The following is a 23,814-nucleotide window of genomic DNA, read 5'->3' as shown; positions in this document are numbered from 1 at the left end:
TTTGAACGCTAGGATTTAATAATAATAAATTCCTTATGTATTCTGGTAGGGCACACTATTCTTCGTCTATCGGATGGTAGACACTTCCGAAATAAATTCTTAATTGGAAAGGACAATATCACTCCCTTTGTAAGCTTACATGATATAGTAACATACTTCGGAGTTTATGCTTTGATTCAATTACTAGATAGATGCAATTATTTTCTAGATACCTGTGCATAGAACTTGCACCCAAAACCAACAGCTCCCTCAGAGTGTGGGGGTTATTTGCTTTAACAAATATTTCTCTCATACTGTTGCATTTGTGCAGGTGATTTTATCACCTTTATTTGTGCAGGTGATGAACTATTGCCATAATTCAAGTTGCGTGGCTAAATCATTGCTTTCTCCTGGCGTTAGGGTACGACTAGCGTACGCTATAAACTTTTCTTCCCGTTTATAACTTGGGAAAGAAAAGCTCCCATTCCCTTTGTTTACGCATCTGTGGTAACAACAAGTTGTCCAGTTTGAAAATCCAGTAATGACAAGATGGGTTCCGAAATAAGTGCTTTTTTTAGGTAGTCTAACGAATCTTTAGCTTCTTTTGACCAAGTTATTTTTTTGGGGTTTCCTCGTGTAATGCCAGTCAGGGGCTTCGCCACCTGGGCGTAATTTGAAATGAATTTACGGAAATGGCCCATTAGTCCCAAAATTCCTCTTAATTGTTTAATGGTTTGAGGGGGTTCAGGATTTTTGAATGATCTTACTTTCTTGGGGTCTGGTGATAATTGGCCTTATGTTATTACTTCTCCCAAAAGTTTAATTTCAGGTTGTAACAAATTTACTTTTTCTGGTCTACATTTCAAATTTCCTTCTTTGAATTTTTCAAATACCTTAGCCAAGGTAATTAGGTGGTCCTCGGCATTTTTATCCATACAAATTACGTCATCAACGAATTGAATTATGTTATTTAGGTCTCTTAATAAGTGAAGTAAGGGCCTACATAATACGCTTGAACTCGTCTCGAGTCCAAAGGCACAATTAAATATTCATAAGACCACATTCTGTTGTAGAGAACGCTGTTTTATATATATCTTTTTCAGCTATTTTTACCTGATGCTACCCTGAGTTAAGTCGAGGGAGATACATATTTCATTTTTGTTTGAAATCGAGTCCAAGATTTCGTCTATTCTGGGAAGCGGAAATTTATCGCTAACCACTTTTTTGTTCAATGCTCTATAATCTACAACTAATCTAAGGTCGTTATTTTTCTTAGGCACTAGAATTATGGATGTGAAATAGGGACTTATCCCAGGTCTTATTATTTCATTCCTTTCAAATTCCTGGATTTTAGTTATTAGCCAGTCCTAATGTTTGTATGGGATAGGACAAAGCTGTTTCGCCAAAGGTATCCCTGTAGTTTGGATTGCGTGTTCGTAGAATAGGATTAGGGCTAGGTCATATTCCGATTTGGAAAAAACATCTTTAAATTCCCAGAGTAGCTCGCATAATTTTTTGTTTTAATGGGATATCGGTGATATGGCTTAAGTCAAATTTTTGAAGAAATTGAGTCTTGGATAGGGGGATACTCGTTGTTTTGGGGATTTATATTATTTACTAAGTTTTCCCCCGATTTCTTCGAATTATTTATGTCCATTTCTGATACTACTGTATCTCAACTAAGCATGTCCCTTTTTCAAGGTAACCTTTTTTTTCATGGGTATTGGTTATACAAATGTAACCTTCTCCCTTTTCGTAATTTATAATCTGTTCTTCACATGCCAAGTTTTTGGGATTCTAATGGTGAGGTCACTCAAATTTCATTTCTGTAGTTGGTTCAAGCATTTGCGATATTTGAACCCTTTGCATTGACTTTGGGAGGATTTCGGTTTTGCGTGCTAAAAATCCATAGTATTTTTTTTATCAGGGTTATTATCTATTGAACTTAAAACAATATCATTTTGTTCTTTACCAGTGGGTTCTACATGTACTGTCTCTTTACAAAATTTGGTAACTTCCTAAATTTGTTTTTCCCTATATTCCTTTATATTGCCTAAATTTACCTTCACTGAGTTATTTTGTATAGTATTCACGTTTTTTTCTTTTTTCCGAAGGGTGGATGAATTTCGTATTGGCGACATCTAATAATATTTTATCGGTCTTTAAAAAATTGGAACCTATTATTGCCTTATAATGGAAGTCTTTGCAAATAATGAACCGAGTAGGGAAGTTTTCTATTTTCTTTGCGTGGCGTTAGATATATGGAACCTATAGCGTCTAAATTATGTCCTGTTATAGTTGATAAGATAGGGCGCATGATTCTTTGTCGTTGTTTAATATAAATTGGCAATTTGTTGAACATTTATTACATTTACTGCTGCTTGCTCCCGGATCTAGAGAGGTAAAATAAACATTGGCTATACTAAAATCATTGAATATTTGTAATATTTTGTTATTGGCTGCACTTAAAAATGGTATAATCACTGGTTGGGACTTACAAAAAATTCTACCGCCAAAATTGTGTCCTACGGGCTCTGGAGACTTGTATCGTTTCCCCAGCTGTTTGGTGTAGAGCGTTTGTTCGTTCTACTTTCATTTGTTTGACAATTATTCCAGTTGGAATTGTTATACTGATCCCGTCAGTTCGCGTAGTCAACTCTGGTATTCCAAGTGCTCACAGGGTGAATTTTTTTCCCACGATGCGGCAATGTATTGCGTTGAAAATTTCGATTCGTGTTTCGGTAGTTACCTCTTGTTATGGAGGTGTTCCCTTGATTACCTCTTGTGCCATACCCACAATAGTTTGCCCCCTGGACAAACGATTGTTTGTCCCGCGAAAATTGGGCCGGTAATTGTTGTTTGAGAAACAGGTTTTAGCTATATGACCTAAGCGGTTACATGCGTAACATCTTATGGGTTTATTACTAGTTGCTGTTGTTAGTTGGTTATTGGGGAGGGCTAAACGTACTAGTCTTGGTCTTGTCGGGGTTTGACTTCGACTTAGGTTTGGTTTTGGCGAGGGCTCCCGTGAAAAAAAAATCACAGAGAAGTATCTCTTGAGGTTTTAGGGGTTTTGTTTTTACATTATTGACTGATAGTTTTTGATGTTGCAAAATAATACAGTCTGGACCCTCGCCCAGACCGTATCGCGCTTCCGTTGAGATTCTAATTTTATGTAAATACTCTCTCTTGTTTTGCGTTTGTTCAAACGTAGCCGCCCCGTGTTTCAATTTGTTCAATAGCCTGGTATCCATTAATCTTTTTGGAAATGCCTGTTGGAGTAGCTCTATTGAATTTATTGTGAAGGTGGCTTCTGTCCATATCGTGCCTTCCATTTGTTTAAAAAATGTCAATGCTTAACCTTTCAATCTTAAAAGTAACATTTTGTCTAAGACTTTTAAATCAATTTTCGTCATCGGGACAAATTGGGCTAAGTTGATATTGAATTGATCAACGTCTATATCTCCTTCATATTCTGGCAAAGATTTTGCAATTTCTACTGAAGTTGCAACTAATAGTTAAGCCTGTAGGAGTTCTTTTTGATCTTGATCCATTTTAAAATTTTAATTTCACCCCTTCTTCTGAAAAAATTAAAAGGTAACAATAAAATCACAAAATAAATGTAGAAGTTTTCAGGGGATTTATTTTTGAAAGAATTGGATTTCTTTAGAACAAGGTGAACATAAATAAATAATACATGGCACTTAAACATACATTGAAGAGCAAATAGACTGAAAAGCGATTGTACTTGTTTACGTCACCAGGTATCTGGATGTTCAAATTTCCCGTGATCGCCTCTATTTTTAAAACAGGCCGTGCCAGACATTACGGGGGGATTCGCTTTGTAAGAATAATAGTATGGGGTTTGTTTTGCAATGATTAATGTAGTAGTCATATGTAGATAACATCCAATATGTTCGACAGGAAAATCATTTTAGAGATAGATGGGTCTTATTATGTTATTTTAGGGCATGGATTTTCTTTAGAGCTCCAAGAGGTCACGAGAATTACACCTGGTATATTGTATATGTGATACACGCCGGGTATTACACCTAATCATAAACAAAAATAATACTATAAACAATAATTTTATTTCGGTGCTTAAATACAATCTGATAGACAAATGCACTTAAATAGGCCTTGTATGAAAAATAGCGTAAGTTCGTCCTGAATGCTAACTCTGGACTGATTAAAAATCCTTCTGTCCTCTCGTATATATTTCGCTGTTATCCTCCCTCTCCCTCTCTCCCTCTGAGTCGTTTGACCTCCCTCTAAATGAGGATGTCACGAATTCGCGGTTTCACCATGTCACGAATTCTTTTTATCTTACTTATAAGATGTCTTCTGATGAAATTTATGGAACATATATCTAACATCTGTAATGCAACAAACATCTGTTTGTGAAACAAGTCACCAATTTTATTTAATCACGAAGCGGTTGGTCCTTAACAAGCTATTTTTTTGTCATAATTATTGGGTAACGTAACCAATACTTCAAGGAAAAAGAGGTTTTTACATTATTTCGAAATCGGGTTGCAAAAACGACAATTTTCACTTCAAGCAGCATAAACTTTTACTGATTGTAGGGCTTTACGTCGCTGGTACAGATCCAGGAACACACTCACATAATTTTTGCAAATAAATAACTTGATTTTGTTCACATTGATAAGGGATAAGATGATATTCGCTTTCAAAAGGCTATCAGGAACTCTACTAGAGCCAACTTTGCTTCTTATGAGGTGATCCCCTTTAAAAGGGGATGACCCGCCTTTAAAGGCAGTGACAAGATAAGATAAGATTTATTCATCACGAAACACGCATACAATATTACATTTTACTATTTCCCCAAAGGCTCTTTGGCCTGTAAAAAAGGGGAAAATGAACGAGCCACTTACTCAGAGAAGAAAAAAATAATCACTTACTCACAGAGAGAAGAGCAAAAAGGAGAAGAGAGGAAAGTATAAATAAAATGAAAAACTATAGAAAACAAAACTAAATAGACTAATAGATTGAACAGACTAAATTAATTAAGTAGATCTGTAGATAAAATAGACTCCAATGAAATAATCAGGAAATATATATGCAAACATACACGCATATACACATATAAAAAGAGATAAAATAATTTCTAAGAAGCCAATGAATTTTTAATAATTTTTTTGAACAAACCGAATGAGTGGCACCTTCGAGCTGATTCGGGCAACTTATTCCATACAATGTAACTCGCAATTAAAGGATTAAAGTCTGACCTTACACAAGGAGTAAAAGGAACTTGAATATGATTTTCGGTATTGCGAAGATTATAATTATTCTGATCAGAGGTGAAAGATGGCTGAACACTTAGGGGACGGGGGAGGTCACCATGAAGCTGAGAAAAAGTAAAACATGCACACGAAAGAATATACAGTGACTCGAGATCAAGTAATGGGATAACTCTTGAACGGTTAGTTTCCTTAATGAGGTTTCTAGCTTTATTATAAACCTTAGAAAGTGGTTTTAACAGTGAAGGAAAGGTTGACATCCATACTATTGGACAGTAGGAAACGTAAGATCGGATCAAGGAGTGAAAAGGGATTTCCAAAATTGATCCAGGGAAAATATGTTTGAGTTTCCTTAAAATACCGAGACTCCTGCATATCTTCATTTTAATCAAATCAATGTGACGCTTGAAAGACAAATTTTCATCAAAAAGAATGCCCAAAAAACGAACATATCGATCTTTAGATCTGTGAATTATCCCATTTGGCTGATGAATTTCTGATAACTTGGGATAAATCTGAGAAACATGCGAAAATATCAAAAAATTGGATTTTGAATAATTTAGGGTAAGAAAATTAGCATCAAGCCATGAAATTACTCTCTCAAACAAGTATTCCAAGTTTAATCGAAGCTCGGATTCACAGTTCCCCGAAGTACCGAGCGTGCTATCATCAGCAAAACAAACAAGGACATCAGAAGATGGTGAACTATAGCTGGCACTATGGGCAAGGGAAGGTTTAGGATGACAGAGTCTACAGCAATGAATAGGTTTCTGCTTTTTTACTGCGTAAAAAAGATCATTTATATAAATCAAAAATAGCACTGGCCCTAAAACTGATCCCTGAGGGACGCCAAAATTCACTTGTGATTGACAGAAATTAAATTGTGGATTGACAGAAATTAACCTATCATTAAAATAAGATTGAAACCAAGAAAATACATTACCCCTAATGCCAAAATGAGACATCTTCGATAGAAGAATTTCATGGGTTAAGGAATCGAATGCCTTGCGAATATCCAGGAATATAGCAGCCGGAATTAATCCCAAATCCAATTCAGAATGTATAAAATTCAAAAGGGTCATACAGGCATGCTCAGTGGAGTGCTTCATTCGGAAACCAAATTGAAAATCATGAAGAAACTCTTTAGATTTAAGAAATTTAAGCAGGCGAGAAAGCATAGCCTTTTCGAAGATTTTACTAAATACTGATAAAATTGAAATTGGTCGATAATTTGCTGGATCATTTCTTGGTCCACCTTTATACAGAACAATAATCCGAGCACGCTTGAGAGGATCTGTAAAAACCCCATATTTAAATGAAAGATTAACAAGTTTTGTAAGAGGCACAACTATTGATGGAAGAATAGATTTAACTACCTTAGTAGGAATAGAATCTGGCCCAGATGAAGATGAGTCTTTCAAGCCATTAACAATTTTAGTAATTTCAATTTCTGTTACTGGCTCTAGAAACATAGACTTAACACAAGACGGCCCGAGGTAAGATCTAAAGTCCGACTTAGACCGAGAAAAAGTAGCTGTGGAAGCGATATTATTACCAATACTAGCGAAAAATGAAGTAAATGCTTCTTGGACATTAAGCTCACCCTCTACAGTCTCATCACCAATGACCAGACTCATAGGTAAAGAGCTATATTGAGAACCAGGTTTAAGCACAGAATTTATTACCTTCCAAGTTTTACGAATATCCTTATTACACGCAGCAAAATTATTTAGATAATAGAGAGATTTGGCTTTCCTACACAAGGAATTATATATATTCCGGTAAATCTTGAATTGACAAAGACGAATAGCACTCGTTGAAAGTGTAGCGCATTTATAATACCTCCAGAGATTATTTTTCCTTCTCCAGCTTTTGAGAAGTCCGGATGTCATCCATGGGTTTAGAGGAAATCCTTTTAGACTTGCGATTAGAAGGTGGTACTTTACAAATGTTAAGAATAGCCACTTTTATGGTTCCATAAAACGACTCAAATAAACAAGAAAAATCCTTGTTATTATCAAATAAGCTCCACGAATTTTTCGCTAATTTAGAACCAAGAAGAGATAACTCATTTTTACCAAACCTAATAGAATAGGAATCAAACACTTGAGCCCGGTTATTCCTTCCCCGATTAAAACTGAACCGAGAATATATGGGAAAATGATCGGAGATATCAGTAACTAAAATTGAGTTTTTCTTCAAGCAAAGCGTAGAGAAGATATTGTCAATCAAAGAAGCTGTAACATTAGTTACTCGTGTGGGGATGGATGTAGTTGGTAGAGTTCCTGCGGCAAGCATGGTTGAAAGAAAATCAACTGAAGCCGAAGAATTTGAATCCATCAAATTTATATTAAAGTCACCCATTATGATTAACTGACACGGACGTTTCAATATTAAATCAAGTATTTCCTCAAGATTCCGAAGAAACAACGAAACCGCGCCACTAGGAGAACGATAAATATTGCCTATGATTAGATCAATACCATTAACTCTAATTTCTATAAATTGTGACTCAAAAATACCTTCAAAATTCCTTGATAAGTCATCCCGTAAGCAATAATGCAAATTACTAGATATATACATGGCAAGACCTCCTTTAGCCATCTTGCAGCGGTTTATATGTTCCATTTTGTAGCCATGGATATCCAATAGCATTTCATTGCCAGAATCCAAAAATGTCTCGCACAAACCAACAACATCAGGCTGTCCATCCGAAACTATTTGTCTTAAATTATCTATTGACGAGGAAAGACCCTGAATGTTAAGCTGAAGTGCAGTCAGAGAATAATTTCCTTTGGTAACCTCCTCTCCCCCCAATTCCGAAACATATTTACTATTACAAACAGGGTTTATATTAGTCAGGTTTTGATTAACCTGACCCACAGAATTATTCACAATACTAATTAGATCAAAAGGATTATTTTCAAGCTCGCAAAGGCGTCTTTCACGACTTAAAATATTGACAAAAGCAGGTTTTACTTGGAGTCCATTTAAATCACCAGATGAACAAAAAAGAAATCTTTACCTAAATCTATTACGAAAGAAAAACCTGTCAAAGGATTATAAACACATAAATAATTAATAGCACAGAAGGTACTATCGGGATGAACCATAAGCATGGAAAAAAAAATGAAACGAAATAAAAAGAAACTGTAAAAAAGAATGACTTAGGAAAGGATACGCATCAAGAAAATAATAACCAGTCACATATTAATACATTCATGCAAATAATTTATTTTGTGTATACGAGTTTCACCAGGAACTTTGTCTAGAATTTGACCATGATCAGACCAAAGATTTCTTGGGCCAAAGGTGCTACGCGCCGCGTTGAATAGATCCCGACGCTTTTTAGTTAGGTTTTCTAAAACAAATACACCTGACTTTGCCAACTTACTTTTTGCTGCAAACACTTTACGAGCAGTATCTAAGCTTGAAAATTTTACTAGAACTGGGGCGATTTTCACATTCTCAGTTTGATTAGCAGGCATGCGGAATCGATTAACCTTTAAGAGGTCCATTTCTTTAAAATCTTGCAAGCCCATTATCTGTGTTATCACTCCATTAAGATTTTCTCTCAGTTCCACATTGGGGTTTGGTTTCACACCGTAGAAAATTAGGCTATCAAGTAAGGCATCCTGCTCTAGTTGGTCAAACTTGTCTTCTAAGTTAGAGATTTTATTTTCAAGCAAGTTCACGGCATTATAAAGTTTTCGAAGGGTTGTTTCAATTTTTTCAAATTTGGCATTATATTCAAGGGAAATCGAATTATAAACTTCGTTCACAATATCTTCACTTATAATTTCCGAAGCTCGGCGATCTTTCATTGTATTTGATACGACACGAGAAATATCATTCATTAGGTTAGACTTAGTGCTCATTAGTTCCTCTTGAGTTTCATTTATTATTTCTTTTAAATTTGATGCTGCTGCAGAAGTTGGAGTTAATGGTGCTAGGCTGGATTTTCCTTTAGTTTTAGCGGGTAGTGATAAGTAGGACTTACTTAGAGTCTTGAAAATATCAGGGGATAAGCGCTGCTCTTCAAAAGCCTTATTTACATCTTTATCTGTCCTCGCACAAGCTTCTTTAAAATGGTCATTCCAGTTGCGGATGTGTGCTTCAGCTATATTATGCTCCGAGTGGGTGCCATAGCAAAAGACTAGATATCTCGCTTGATTTTTCTGGTCTTTGGTGGTTTTAATAACTACTGATGGCCATAAGGGATATCCTTGAAATGAAGCTAGGACAAGATCAAACGGTTTATATTTTGCCATTTTACAATCTTCAGTCACAATGGGGGGGGGGGGGTGAACACTACAGGTAACAAATTTCAAGAACAGAATGTTCCAATTTGCCGCCCCAAAAGTACTCACGTTTGTAATATGTGCTTGGTTATTCACGCAAGTTCATCAAATTCTTAGCAAGGACTATATCCAATTCAATTGAAAACTGGTTTAGCTCTTCACTCTTTGAACTTTGAACTGACCCGCCTTTAAAGGGTATATATATATATATATATATATATATATATATATATATATATATATATATATATATATATATATATATATATATATATATATATATATATATATATATATATATATATATATATATATTTGTATAATATAATATATATTATAATTGTATATATGTGTATAATTGTAATTATATAATTGTATAATATATATTTGTATAATATAATATATATTTGTATAATATAATATATATTATATATATATTTGAAAACATACCTTAAACTCTTAATTTTGAAAACATACCTTCACATTTGCAATTAGTTAAATCCAATTGAAGAAAGTGAAAATCAGGTTCAAGTTTTGTAGAAATACTGGGTGGAAACATCAAAGCATTATCCTCCTTCTTAGGTGATACATCACAATAAGTAATCCCTAAAACCTGGTCATCTTCATTTGGAAAAGAATTCTCAATTTCTGAAAGAAAAGTACACTTAAATTGTATTAGCTTTTAACTTCGTTCATGCAAGCAGTTACATCAAATTTAGGAGAATGGCAATCGATTTCAAGTTTTGTAGAAATACTGGGTAGAATGATCAAAGCATTGTCATCCTGATTAGATTATACATCGCAATTTGTAATCCCTAAAACTTGCTCATCTTCATTTGGAAATAAGTCTTCGACTTCTGAAATGAGGTTGCAGACAAATTTACACTCAGACCAATGTAAGGAAACGAGTTTGCTACTCCTCTAAAACTGCATGATTTAAGTTTAAATGAGCATGTCAATGACACGCTAGCATTGAAACATTATAAATTTGTATGTTCCTATCTGGATTAGTATTTTGCTTTCAATGCACATTAAAAGTGTAAAGACGCGCACACGGACACATGACTTTCATTATATAGATGTCTGTTGGTTGTTTACCTTTGTTCTTGATAGTAGCGAAATCTAATTTAGGAGAGTAGAAATCCTTTTAAAATTGCGTATTTATGCTGGGTGAAATGATCAAAGTGCTACCCTCCTGCTTAGGTAATCCCTAAAATAAGCTCATCTTCACATGGAAATAAGTTAAATTTTTGAAAGAAAATTGCAAAATAAATTGGTATAATAAGAATCGACCTATGAAAACAAATCTGCTTCTTTTCAAAACTACAAGATTTAAAATTTAAATTAGCAATGAAAACGTTTGTGCCCTTTGGCTTAAATGGCCTTTTTAGCTACCAATTTCAAGGAAAAATGATTCTTAGAATTATCTCTCCACCTCCCTGGGCGATTTTTGTTAGCCGTAGGTGATTTGAAATCAATATAGGCCAGAGATTTGCAAATATAATCATATAAGTAAAAATAACAGAAAAATTATTTGTACAGAGCTTAGGGATGAATACAAGATCTTTCAGTCATTCTTTCAAAAAAAAGGAATTGACCGTTTGCATTTAATTGGAAACACTTTTTGAAAAATACTAGCAAATAAAATACTAAATCTCCCTAGGTTCTAATTTTCCATATTTCTAGATTTTTTTTTTTTTTGTAAATTAAATCAATTAAAACTAAATACCCAACTTAAATATATCCTAATTATCAATCAATCTAAATTATGCTCTGTTCAGATTTGATGCCTTCATTCATAGGAATATCTATGTTTCTAAGACTGAATCTTTAGATAGATTAACTTAAAAGTAGGACTTCAAAACTCTACTGAAGAATCCCACTAATTAATCATACCTGCAGGCAAGAAATGCCTGCAGACATGTTCCATAATGCACTCTTGTCCCGCTTGGAACGATTCCAAATGCAACCATTTCAACCATTATACAAGAAATTCCGACTAAAAAAGAAGAAAAAACTTGGCCACTCTGGTTACTTATACCCAATTAAAGTTTTAAAAACTTAAAAGAGACAAAGAATACTTTCCAAAACTCTCCTCGAGTACATTCATGAGTTTCCACTACCTTCAACAGATATGCCCTACAGTTATAAACTAGGTTCCAAGAATCCTGCTTTCCCTCAAAAATTTTAGAACAACCTGCATTATTTTTGTGTTTATACCCCCTCCTTAAAAAAAAACTTCGACCCTGTTTCTATGTTTTGGCAATAAGCCCACTCACAAATAAAGCAAGTCTATTCCTGTATTTTTTGGTGAAATTGATAATGTATGAATCATTTACATTTTTTTCTAAAAGAAAGCCAGCGTGTAATGTTATTTCTTCTCATGATAACCTTGGTAAATTCTTAGAAATACTAATTACCTTGCTTAACAATGGCTGCATCAAAAAGGTCAGGTGTACCCATTGTTTCACATCCAAGAGGAATAGTTCATTCAATCTTGTAGGTATGTAACTTCTCATGGTGATTGTACCACAAAGTTTTAAGATTCTCTGTCCTAGAAAACAAAGAATAAAAAAGGCAATTTTCCTATTGGAAATACAACCGCTGACTAGGCAAGTCATTTTGACATATGAAATATTTCTGACCAGTCCCTTACTGTTCCTAGCATGTCCTGTAACTTCATTCCTTTACCTCCCCAGCATTCTCAATGCTGTGTTATTCTCCTGGGTAGATTACCTGCATTCTCCTGTGTAGATTACTTGGCTTTCCTTTTACACTTTTTTACTTTATATATGCTTTTATACTTTACTTCATATATACTTTATATTTTACTTTTATACTTTTTTACTTTTGCTTGTCTTTTATAATTTTCCTTGTATATTTCCTTTTATTAGTAGAATTTTACACTGTGTCAGAAGCTACAATTTTAGAAAATGGAATTAGCTTTGCCCTTAACAACGGAATGAACTCTTCCAAATTGAAACAGATTGGACCAAACATTACAATTATGTGAACTTGATGTTTCATGGCGAAAGGAATGGGAAGAAAAACAAGTAAAGTTTACAGCACTAGACCCATAAAGTCCAAACTGGTTGTGCTGATCTCCGTCTCAAGGCCCTTCAGCCAGGAAGTGCAATGAGGGGGCAGTCATCCTGTGCCTTTGCACACCCTTCCTGCTTACCTCCCCAAGATTTCTCTAGGTACCCATTTAGAGCTGGGTCGACTCAGGTTGAGCTTAGAGAGTCATGCCACTGAACCCCATCCTAAACCAAATGCTCGGATACAGTAAAATTCAAACCCTCGTCCCTCGGACAAAAAATGCAAAGACAGGTGAATTAAAGTCTTCAAACCGACTTGTCTGGGTTGGTGAAAAGAGTAGAGACAGTTGGACTGGATCCAACTCCCTGAAAGAGAACGGATCCAGTCCAGCTATGTCAGCCATGTATCTTGGACTTGTGCTTATTCTTTCCACCTAGTTTCATCCTGATCTCTCCACTCTAAGCCTTTTCCAAGATTTCTGGTTCCCCCTGCCCCAACTCCCCCTAATGACACTGGATCCAGTCGGGATTTAAAGTTAGAGATCCGAGTTACGAGGTCCTTCTAAATATGAAATTTCATTAAGATCCATTAACTCCTTCGTAAATTAAAAATACCTCATTTTCTCTAATTTTTCAGAATTAACCCTTCCCCCCCAACTCTCCCAAAGAGAGTGGTTCCGTTCCAGTTATGCCAATCACCTACCTAGGACTTGTTCTTATTTTTCCTACCAAGTTTCATCCCGATTCCTCCACTCTAAGTGTTTTCCAAGATTTTAGGTTTCCCCCTCCAACTCCCCCCAATGTCACCAGATCCGGTCGGGATTTAAAACAAGACCTTTGAGACACAATATCCTTCTAGATATTAAATTTCATGAAGATCTGACCACCCGTTGGTAAGTTAAAAATACCTCATTTTTTCAAAAAAAATTTTATTAACCATCCCCCACCCCCCCCCCCCCCCTAGATGGTGGAATCGGAGAAACAACTATTTTTAATTTAATCTGGTCTGGTGCCTGATACCTGCCGAATTTCATCATCCTAGCTTATCTGGAAGTGCCCAAACTAGCAATGTGATTACCATATGTCACTTAGTTAATACCAGTGCTGCAACAAGTACTCCAAATTTTTACTTAAGTATCAAGTATTAAGTACTCATTGTTTTTTTTACTTAAGTATCAAGTAATAAGTACTCTCCCAATTCTTACTTAAGTATCAAGTATCAAGTACATGCCAAAATTTTACTTAAGTAGTACTTCAAGTACTTACTCTATGTATTTTGACATAGCTTATATATTATATATATATATATATATATATATATATATATATATATATTTGAAATCAAGCCGATGCTACCTTTTTGTTAAAGCCATTCTGAAGGCTTCTTAGCCCTTTCCCTTGCCTATAACATGTCCCCCCCGCCATTCCTCTCCTGGAAATCTTAATCAAGAACCAGACTTTCAATTTTGTCGTTTTTAACCATTTTCTTCGTTTGGCAACACACCCAACAAAGTCCAAAAATAATCTGAACCGATTTTCAACACAACGGCTTGAAAGGCAAAAGACTGTCAAAACAATTAAGTGCAGTCAAAAAAACTCCTGATTGGATCAGACAGATCACATGACAGGATTACCAGAGTGCATGTAGAGTTAAACTTCTGGTGATTAGTGTTCAGTCAAATCTGGCGCGTTTGAAGAAATACAGGGTTATTTTGAAACGTTTGGGAGTGGTTGAAAAAATCGGGAAAATAGAAAAACAAACTTAGGATTGGCTTTAAAACAGATAAAAGGTAATAACGTAGTCCATTCTTCAATAAGCAAAAACCTTAGCAAAAAAAAACACAAATTTAAAAGTAAGGAGTCAATTGAATCAGTTGCAGACTATTTTAATTAGAGAAATCAAAGCTCAATAAAAAAGAGCAGCAAAAATTCACACTTTTGGCAGCTAGCTGAAGGTCACTGGCTGTCAGCGTGCTGAAAGAAAAGAACAGTACGAAAATGAAGTCTTGATTCATACGACTTCAGCTTTGCTGCACATATCGAAAACGTGATTAAAAGTGCAAATGCTAGTCTACTGACTTTAAACGGTATGCTTAGGTTCAGTGCGAACACAGAGAGTATCAAGTATGCATACATAAAGTACGTCCGCCCCATTCTGGAATATACTTGCCCTGTTTGGGCGCCCTCAGCACTTGGAACAGTGTATCTTTGTCAGGAGCTTAAATTGGTTCAGAAGTGAGTGGTATCGATCATCTTGGGCCGCCGTGACAAAAAGGTTCCCTACGAAAAGGTTCTGAAAGTGCTTGGACTGTCGTCACTCCAAAATCGGTATGAAACACTGATAATGAGTTTTGGAAAGTTCTTGCTTTCTAATTCTTAGCACCATGACATTCTACTTGATCAACCTCTACCATCAAGAACGAGAAAGCAAATAAGTTAGCTCCCGTTAAAGCAAGAACAAACTGATATGATAATTCTTTCGTCTCGGTTTTCGTCGATATGTGCAATAAGAGTCAATGTTTATGGTTTGATTTATATTTACAAGTGTAGCTTAATTTTGAATATGTTTTAAAGAAACGCAAATCATCGGTAGCTGTCAAGTTTTGCTATTGAACCTGCCTACTACTACTACTACTTCTGTGGCATTTATCACCCTCGGCGCCTTTGCAAGGAAACTGCCTCAAGTTTTCAAGTTACATTTCAGACGCGCAATGAAAATGTATGGCATCTACATGCTACATGTCTGGTTTTCAATCAAGCAAGCCGCATGCTGCGTAGTCAATTCAGATGGTCAGTAAAACTCCCTACAAACGTATATTGGTAAATCACTGGCCTGCAGCAAGCCCACTGATTCAGACGCATTCCATACGGTTGGTCAAACTGCAGAAGTTGCAACTTATCTATTTCTAGGAGCAGTTTTCACACCACGAAGTGGCAAAAACCATGAAATTAAGTCGAAAATCTCCCGAGAAAAAAGAAATAAAAAAGTAGTTTTTCTCTGGGGATGGAATATTCGGTTGAAGGTTGGCTTCAGTATGGCTCATTTTGGAAAAAGATTATTTCTAGGCTTTGGGCAAGCCATGGGTAGAATTAAAAATCATGAAATTATGAGACCCAGACTAAAAAATCTTACAGCTCCACTACAGCTTTTCAATTCTGAAAAAGGGATATTTTTTGCTTCTGATTTTCCAGATTATGGGTAAACTGTATGTAAGATAATAAGCCTTGTTCTAGAAATTGGGAATCTACTGACTGAATCTTTCCTGACTAAGACAGTCTAATTTTATTGACACATCCCAGGTAATCCCCTGTTTTCTAGTAGTGCCAGGTCTTTATTGAAAGCCGGCATGCAGGTATTTCTTTAGTTCATGTATCTGTTTTTCAGAAACTAAACACAACCCCGTGGTTAATACTTGAGCCAAGCGAATCAGGAGCTCTTCTTCACGTTTAACCCCCGCCTATTTGTATAAACGAACGTAAGAGGCCAATACCACAATAGCCCCTCTGTCAACTGAGAAATCTTTAACACTGAAGAATTTTAATGCAGAAGGAATAAAAAGTTGGCACATAACATTCAAATTTTTAGGCTCCTATTAGCTTTGAGAAGAACCAGGCTTTCGAACCTGTGATCTTCCAAGAAGCTACGCCTTGGACAGAGAATCACTCCCCCCTTCAAAAAAAGACGCTCCACTGGCGCTGATGTAGGTGGTATGCAGTTGAACTTCCGAAAAACCAACTCCACCATAGGATAGTGTCACAAAACTGACACATCTTAGAGTCACTTAGATAACGCAAGACTTCAACTCTTGTCGTTTTCATTTCATCCGACTGAATGGTGGCTTCTTTTTCGTCAAACATTTCAAAGAAATTCTGTGAAAATCTCAGTAACTCAAATCCAACTATGTCTTTGCTGGTACTCTGTTTATTTCCTAATGCCTTTGCCTCGTTCACAAGCATTCTCACAACAGTCTCCTTGTCTTCATCTCTTACAAATTTATCTTTAAAATAGGGATGAGAACTGGTGGCCAGGTGGTAGTCAGCATAAAGAGATGGAGGTCCACCGAGGAATGGAAACCTTTGCTTAAGTCCTTCTAACAGGGTCCCAACCAGTGCCTTTGTATACTTGACAGATAGCTGGAGCTTTTGCAGCTTTCTTTCTAGTGACCGAACGGTAGGGAAAATTATCCCGAAGAAAGCTTTGTCTTCTACCTGGAGCATGTCAAGGGCTATTGTTATAGGTTCCAGTACAGAGACATATTCGATTAGAAAGTCTATCTCGTTTTGCTTAAATCTTGGTTTCTTTAGTACGTCGCAAACTGCGGTCAGTTTTCCAGCTTGTTGGTATTCAGGAATTCTTTTCAGTGCATCATATTCAGAGTTCCATCTTGTAGTATTAGGGCGAATCAACTTTTTCTCAAAAACATCCATGACAAGACCGTTATCTTTGAGCTGTGGCTTAATGAATTCCACACTGATTGAAACTTTGCTCTGACGTTTAACAGTGCTCTCCTGAAGTCAAGGTCTTTTTCTAAGGCGTGCTTTGCATCAGTTGTTGGCAACAGGTTCAGCGTGCGGCTGCAACAGAAAAAATACTGTGGCAAATACATCTCCAGCTCGTACTCAGACCCTTCACCTGGAAACTTATGAGCATGGTCACTGTTGTCACTCATAGTTTCCGTTCCTGTTTTATTTTCAGAAGCTAAAGCGTGATTCACAATGCCACTATCTTCACATACAAGGGAAAAAGTTGTGGTAGCAAATTCACTTATGTTGACTGATGGTGACACTAAACCAACACATACTGTGTTGGTTTAGTGTCACCATCTAAAATTTTGTGCAAATCATTTGTCTCGATATTATATGGCTCTCCCTCTTGAAAATCAATGTCTGTATCCGAGTCACCTTCTTCAATCTGTGGCTCAATGGTAAGCTTTGCATTTTGTTTGAATGGTTTCACAAAATTGATGCATTGTCCGTCACAATAGCTCTCACTTTTTCTAAATTGGTGTCCAAACCGTACTCTCGAAAAATGCTGAAGATCATTTCAGTTATTCTGTCAAACGTATGTGAACCTGTAAATCTTCTAACAGCAAGAATCATTGGCAAAAAATGATTGTTATCATCTAAGACATGAGCAGTAACACCCATGAAACTCCGGTTGCTGCTAGACCAGATATCGCAAGTCATTGTGACGTAATCGGTTTTCTCCAAAATCTCAGTAATTCTTTTCTTTGTATCGAACAGCGATTGGTCGATCTTTTTTGCTAACGTCTCTCTAGACATTATTGGGCCAACATACGGATTGAGGCCTAAAATCATGCTTTTGAAAGCTTCACTATTCACAGTGCTTAATGGTCGCATATCCGTCACAACATAGTCCATGATCAACTGGTTAGCTTGTTCTTTCGTGCATCTTAGCTTCTTTCCAAAGAATTCCCCTTTTACAGTTTCATTTTCAGTTTCATCTGATACATTTTCCCGAATTTCACTTTGTTTTCGCTTCCCTGATTTTCTTGAATTTGTAGCTTTAAACTCAGTGTATGCGGTGGGATGACCTGCCTGAAAATAAAAGATTCTATAGAGCAAGAACAACAGGTCTGGTGAATTCTAGTGGGATCCAATGCGATGGTAGTGTGTCAAAGTCATTCCTGCAAATTCAGGTATTCAGACGAACCTGACTTCAGATTCGTCACTCCATCCATAAGTTATAGGCCCTACTAAATTGAAGGCAAAGTCAACTTTCTTAAAACTTGAGACCACCGCCCTCGCCCTGTTTGAAATAGGGTTTGTGATATCATAATTCGGTATAATCCCTAATCTTAGGCATCTCTGGTCTAGCTTTCATTTGGCTCCGTTGCTCCATTTGCAAGTTATACTAAATTAAACAAAAACCTCAATTTTTCAGAACTTAAAAACCACTCACCCTCGTTTTATTTGCGCTAGGGTTTTCATCTCAAAACTTGATGCGTCTCATGGTTTTGGGCATCTTTGGTTCAATTTTCATTGATATCCATCATTCCATTCGCAAGTTGCACTGAATTATATGAAAAACTCATTTTTTCATTATCAAAAACCGTGAAAAACGGTTTTTATGGCACTTGGTATTAACCAAGTGACATATAGCAGTCGCCAATTCTGTCGGTCTGTCTGTCGGTCTGTCTGTCGGTCCCGGTTTTGCTACTTTAGGCACTTCCAGGTAAGCTAGGACGATGAAATTTGGCAAGCGTATCAGGGACCGGACCAGATTAAATTAGAACTAGTCGTTTTCCCGATTTGACCATCTGGGGGGGAGTGGGGGCCCGGTTAATTCGCAAAAAATAGAAAAAATGAAGTATTTTTAACTTATCAGCGGGTATTTGGATCTTAATGAAATTTAATGTTTGGAATGATATTGTGTCTTAGAGCTTTTATTTTAAATCCCGACCGGATCTGATGACATTGGGGGGAGTTGGAGGGGGAAAACCTAAAGTCCCGGTTCTGCTACTTTAGGCACTTCCAGGTAAGCTAGGACGATGAAATTTGGCAAGCGTATCAGGGACACCAGATTAAATTAGAAATAGTCGTTTTCCCGATTTGACCATCTGGGGGGGGAGAAGGGGCCGGTTAATTCGGAAAAATAGAAAAAATGAAGTATTTTTAACTTATGAGCGGGTGATTGGATCTTAATGAAATTTGATGTTTGGAATGATATTGTGTCTCAGAGCTCTTATTTTAAATCCCGACTGGGTCTGATGACATTGGGGGGAGTTGGAGGGGGGAAACCTAAAATCTTGGAAAACACTTAGAGTAGAGGGATCGGGATGAAACTTGATGGGAAAAATAAGCGCAAGTCCCAGATACATGATTGACATAATCGGAACTTATTTGCTCTCTTTGGGGTAGTTGGGAGGGGGGAGTAAGTCTTAAAAATTAGAAAAATGAGGCATTTTCAACTTACGAACGGGTGATCGGATCTCAATGAAATTTGATGTTTAGAAGGATATCGTGTCTTAGAGCTCTTATTTTAAATCCCGACCGGATCTGGTGATGGGGGCGGTGAGTTGGGAGGGGGAAACCTAAAACTTGGAAAACACTTAGAGTGGAGGGATCGGGATGAAACATGGTGGGAAAAATAAACACAAGTCCTAGATAGATGATTGACATAAACGGAACGGATCCGCTCTCTTTTGGGTAGTTGGGGGGGGGGGGGGGGTTAATCCTGAAAAATTAGAAAAAATGAGGTATTTTTAACTTACGAATGGGTGATTGGATCTCCATGAAATTTGATTTTTAGAAGGATATCGTGGCTCAAAGCTCTTATTTTAAATCCTGACCGGATCTGGTGACATTGGGGGAAGTTTGGGGTGGGGAGACCTAAAATGATGGGAAACCCTTAGATTGGAAGGATTGGGATGAAACTTGGTTGGAAAAATAAGCAAAAGTCTTGCATACGTAATTTACATAATTGGAACGGATCCGCTCAATTGCGGGGGGGGGGAGGAGTGACTTACGAAGGAGTGATCGGATCTTCATGAAACTTCATATTTAGAAGGACCTCGTAACTCTGATATCTTATTTTAAATCTCAACCGGATCAAACGTAATTGGGGGGGGGGCAGTTGGGGGGACCGGAAATCTTAGAAAATACTTAAAGCGGTGAGATCAGGATGAAACTGGATGGGAAGAATAGAAACCTGTCTACGTGACTGACATAACTGGACCGGATCTGCTCTCTTTGGTGGAATTGGGAGGGGGGAGGTAATTTTGAAAATTGAGGTATTTGTAACTTACGAAAGGGTGACCAGATCTTAATGAAATTTGATATTTAGAAGGATCTTGTGCTATAAAGTTTAACTTTAGGTTCTGACCTTCTCACAAGTGCCAAATGAGCTCTTGGCTCTTGGCTCTTCCGACCTCGTCCAAATGAGCTCTTGGCTCTTCCGACCTCGTACCATATGAGCTCTCGGCTCTTCCGACCTCGTCACAAGTGCCATATGAGCTCTTAGCTCTTGTTGATAATAGATGTGTCTATTACGCAGTGTTTTTTTGTACATTGCCAAAGCACACGCACACAAAAGTATTTGAAAAGTATTTGAAAAACAAGTACATTAAAAGTATCTTAAGTAATAAGTACACCCTAGAGTTTTTACTTAAGTACAAGTAATGGAAAATTTTACTTAAGTAGTACTTCAAGTAAAAGTACTTCAAGTAAGTGACAGCACTGGTTAATACCAAGTGCCATAAAAATAGTTTAACTGATTCAGTATTTTTTTAAGTGAAAAAGAATTCTTACCTCTTTCTTATTGGTGTATCCCTCAGCCTTATAATCTCCCATAACCAATAAATATTGCTAAAATAACTTCTTTTTATAAAGGATAGGAAAATCAAGAAGGTAAAAGATAATAATTCGTGCTCAGTTCATTATACTGAAAAGAAGAACAAGCTAAGAAAATCCGAATTTAGTCTCAGAAAAGGACTATATACAGACATGGTAGCTCTAAATCTGGTTGACTGGACTAACATAATATTTAAAACAGAACTAACACTGGGAGTTGGGCTTTGAACATAGGAAAAGCATTTGACAAGGAGGGAAAATCAAAGCTCATCTGAAATTCTTGACTTGATTAGAACTGAAGGATCAAGTTGGGAATCGCTTTCACTGTAACTTTGAAACTGATAACATGTTGTTTGGTATGCCACATTTTTATAAAGTGGTGGGGAAGAATGCCCCATATCTCTTGATGATCCCATATATAACTCTAAAAAAAAACAAAAAAAAAACACTCAATCAACAAAATGTTTACTCTGTAAAATGCAGCATATTTTTAGTAATTCCTTATTATGTATACTTTCATTATTATCTGGATTCATAAATCATTTTAAAATAATTTTCAATATCCAACATATCTGATATTCTATTGCAGTCAGATATACATCTAATCATGGTTGACCTCTCCAGAAAGAAACACTGTCAATTATGAAGACTATTTACAAATATTTTTTTTATCATTCCTAAAATTATATCACTTTATTTTAAGAGCCCAACTCCTCCCTAATGCTCAAATATATAGCCCAAATCAGGCTACAATTTCTATAAGAGTTTTCTAAAACTTGCTATACAAATAAAAGTAGTTCCATTAGCTTCCCTAATTTATACTATTCAGAAATAGCATTGAGAATTCCCCCCCCCCTGAAGATCTTAGATATCACCCTAATAATACACATCCTGTTTAATTGATCTCATGATATGCCATTTATTCTTTCATGAAATAGGCTTTTTGCAGTTTCAACTGCAAAATGCAACTGCAGTTTCAACTGGATGAAATTTAGTTTTGCCTGAATAAGAGCAGTATAATTGTAAATATACATATTATTTGAAAGGATTTTAAAAAGTTGATGGCAATGGAAGGGAACATGATAATCTGATTAAAAGAAACATGCTGCATATTATAAAGTAATAACTTCATTGCTTTATTTATGTGATTGCTCTCTTGAAAACCATGTACACCAGGTGGTGTGTGCTGTTTGGTGGAAGAGTGCCAAGAATTTTGGGAACTGCGCAAAGCATGGTAGAAGTGTGCAGTGCACATGGAATACCGAGAAGTAGACTAGGTAGCAGGATATCAGTGCCCCTTTGTTTTGGACTAATCATATACTTTATTATATATGGTAAAAACATCTTTTTGGGAAAGACTGCTTTGTCAGGAAAAAGACTGCATTCAAGAAAAACAGAGATGAGTTTTCAGACTGCCCTATGTTACTACAAACCCTTAAGCAGCACGATTTAATACGAGTAGAGTAACAGGTTTACACCTTTCTTGGAGAAACTTGTCATTCAATGAAACAAAATCTGTACAGAAATAGCCTATTAATATAATTGGCAATAAAAATAAATATGGATAATTGGCAATGTACACAAATAATGAAGGTTAGCTGCACCTGTCATACCAAAAGCAAAATTGAGCTTGTATCCATTTTTGTTTTGATTTATAATTTCAACAGTGTTTTCAGAGAAATAACAATCATTGACAGAAAGAATGTTCTTCTAATGAGCTAAATATGGGATTGCTTTTGCTAAAAAAAACCAGCAATTCACCAAAAGTACAAGGACAATAGATACAAATACTATAATCCACCCCCTAATATTCTTCTAATATGCAGACATGTACACTGTGATAGGGACATATCTAGGGGGGAAAGGGTAACTTGTCTTGGACACTGCTTGTAAGGGGTGCTGGATTGTAATGCACTTTTGATGTGATCATACGAAACTTGAACCCTAATTTTCGAGCTCTGGAGTGAGCCATTAGCTACCTTAAAAATATATTTAACTATACTTGTATTCATTCCTTCTAATGATTAAATTAAAAGAAACAATTTCTTTTCAACTGAATAGAAGCAACAACATTAAGACTTAGAACAAACAAAAATTATCTGCATAAGAAGGGGGCTGCCCCATCCTCAATCCCTTGCTCTTTATGCTAATATTTTAGCTTTTTTGTAAAAAAAACCTTTTTATCACAATTATATAGCCCTTTTGTTTCTGGAGTTGTTCTTAAGGAATTGGGCCAAAGCAAAACTTTTGTGCAAAGAACAAGGTATTGATGAAAGGGCAGTCCCCTTTATATTGGAAATAATTTCTGTTTTATTTAACTTTTAATGATGCTCCTTATATTCAGGTGAACAGACTTTTTTTTTATTTAATTTCCAATTGTTTTTCAAATAATCCCAGAAAATCATCCTTTGTCCTCTATAAAAAGATTCCCTCCACATCCATGAAAAATTTGTCTATATAAAAGTCCTAAACATAAAACTCCTCGCTCTGGAATTCCTTTTGTCTGTGAAAATGTTCTGCAGACAATTTTGCCTTGAAAATTCTAATGAATTCCATTTGAAAACAAGAATTGTTTATATTTAATTTTGATACTCTCTCAATCATACTAGAAGTCATCTCCCCTCTCTAAGGACAAATTTATCCACATATCCATCCCTCCTCTGATGGACAGTTTCTCCTCCAGGAAGTTCCCATGTAGAGAATTCATTCTGTGCAAAATTCCCACCCACACCAAAAATTTCCCAAACAATTCAGACCTTGCAGAATATTTCCCTGGAACATTTTCACATATAAAATTGAGTCACCTTAGAGAAAGTAAGAAAAATAAAAAGAAAATTGAAGAGGGATTATGGCAAATCTCTCTATGCATAATTTCCCTTAGGAAATTCACCAATGGAAGCTATCCGCCCCATGTAAAGTTAT

At 36.1% G+C, this 23,814-nt stretch overlaps 1 protein-coding gene across 2 annotated transcripts in view; it reads right to left on the bottom strand.

Moving 5' to 3' along the window:
* Positions 1 to 23,814, bottom strand: part of LOC136027405 (uncharacterized) — a 53,969-nt gene that overhangs the window by 23,256 nt on the left and 6,899 nt on the right. For both annotated transcript variants that reach the window (XM_065704644.1, XM_065704643.1), the window contains exons 2-3: positions 11,962 to 12,095; positions 10,019 to 10,189 (exon numbers count right to left, since the gene is read on the bottom strand). In XM_065704644.1, coding sequence (XP_065560716.1) covers positions 10,019 to 10,189; positions 11,962 to 12,004 — 214 coding nt within the window. In that variant the 5' untranslated portion in view covers positions 12,005 to 12,095. The remainder of the gene's footprint in view (positions 1 to 10,018; positions 10,190 to 11,961; positions 12,096 to 23,814) is intronic.

The sequence above is a fragment of the Artemia franciscana genome, chromosome 5 (genome assembly GCF_032884065.1).
Source record: "Artemia franciscana chromosome 5, ASM3288406v1, whole genome shotgun sequence".
NCBI classification, from domain to species: domain Eukaryota; kingdom Metazoa; phylum Arthropoda; class Branchiopoda; order Anostraca; family Artemiidae; genus Artemia; species Artemia franciscana.
The sequence above is the reverse complement of the archived record's forward strand: the minus strand, read 5'-3'. Positions and strand labels throughout refer to the sequence as shown.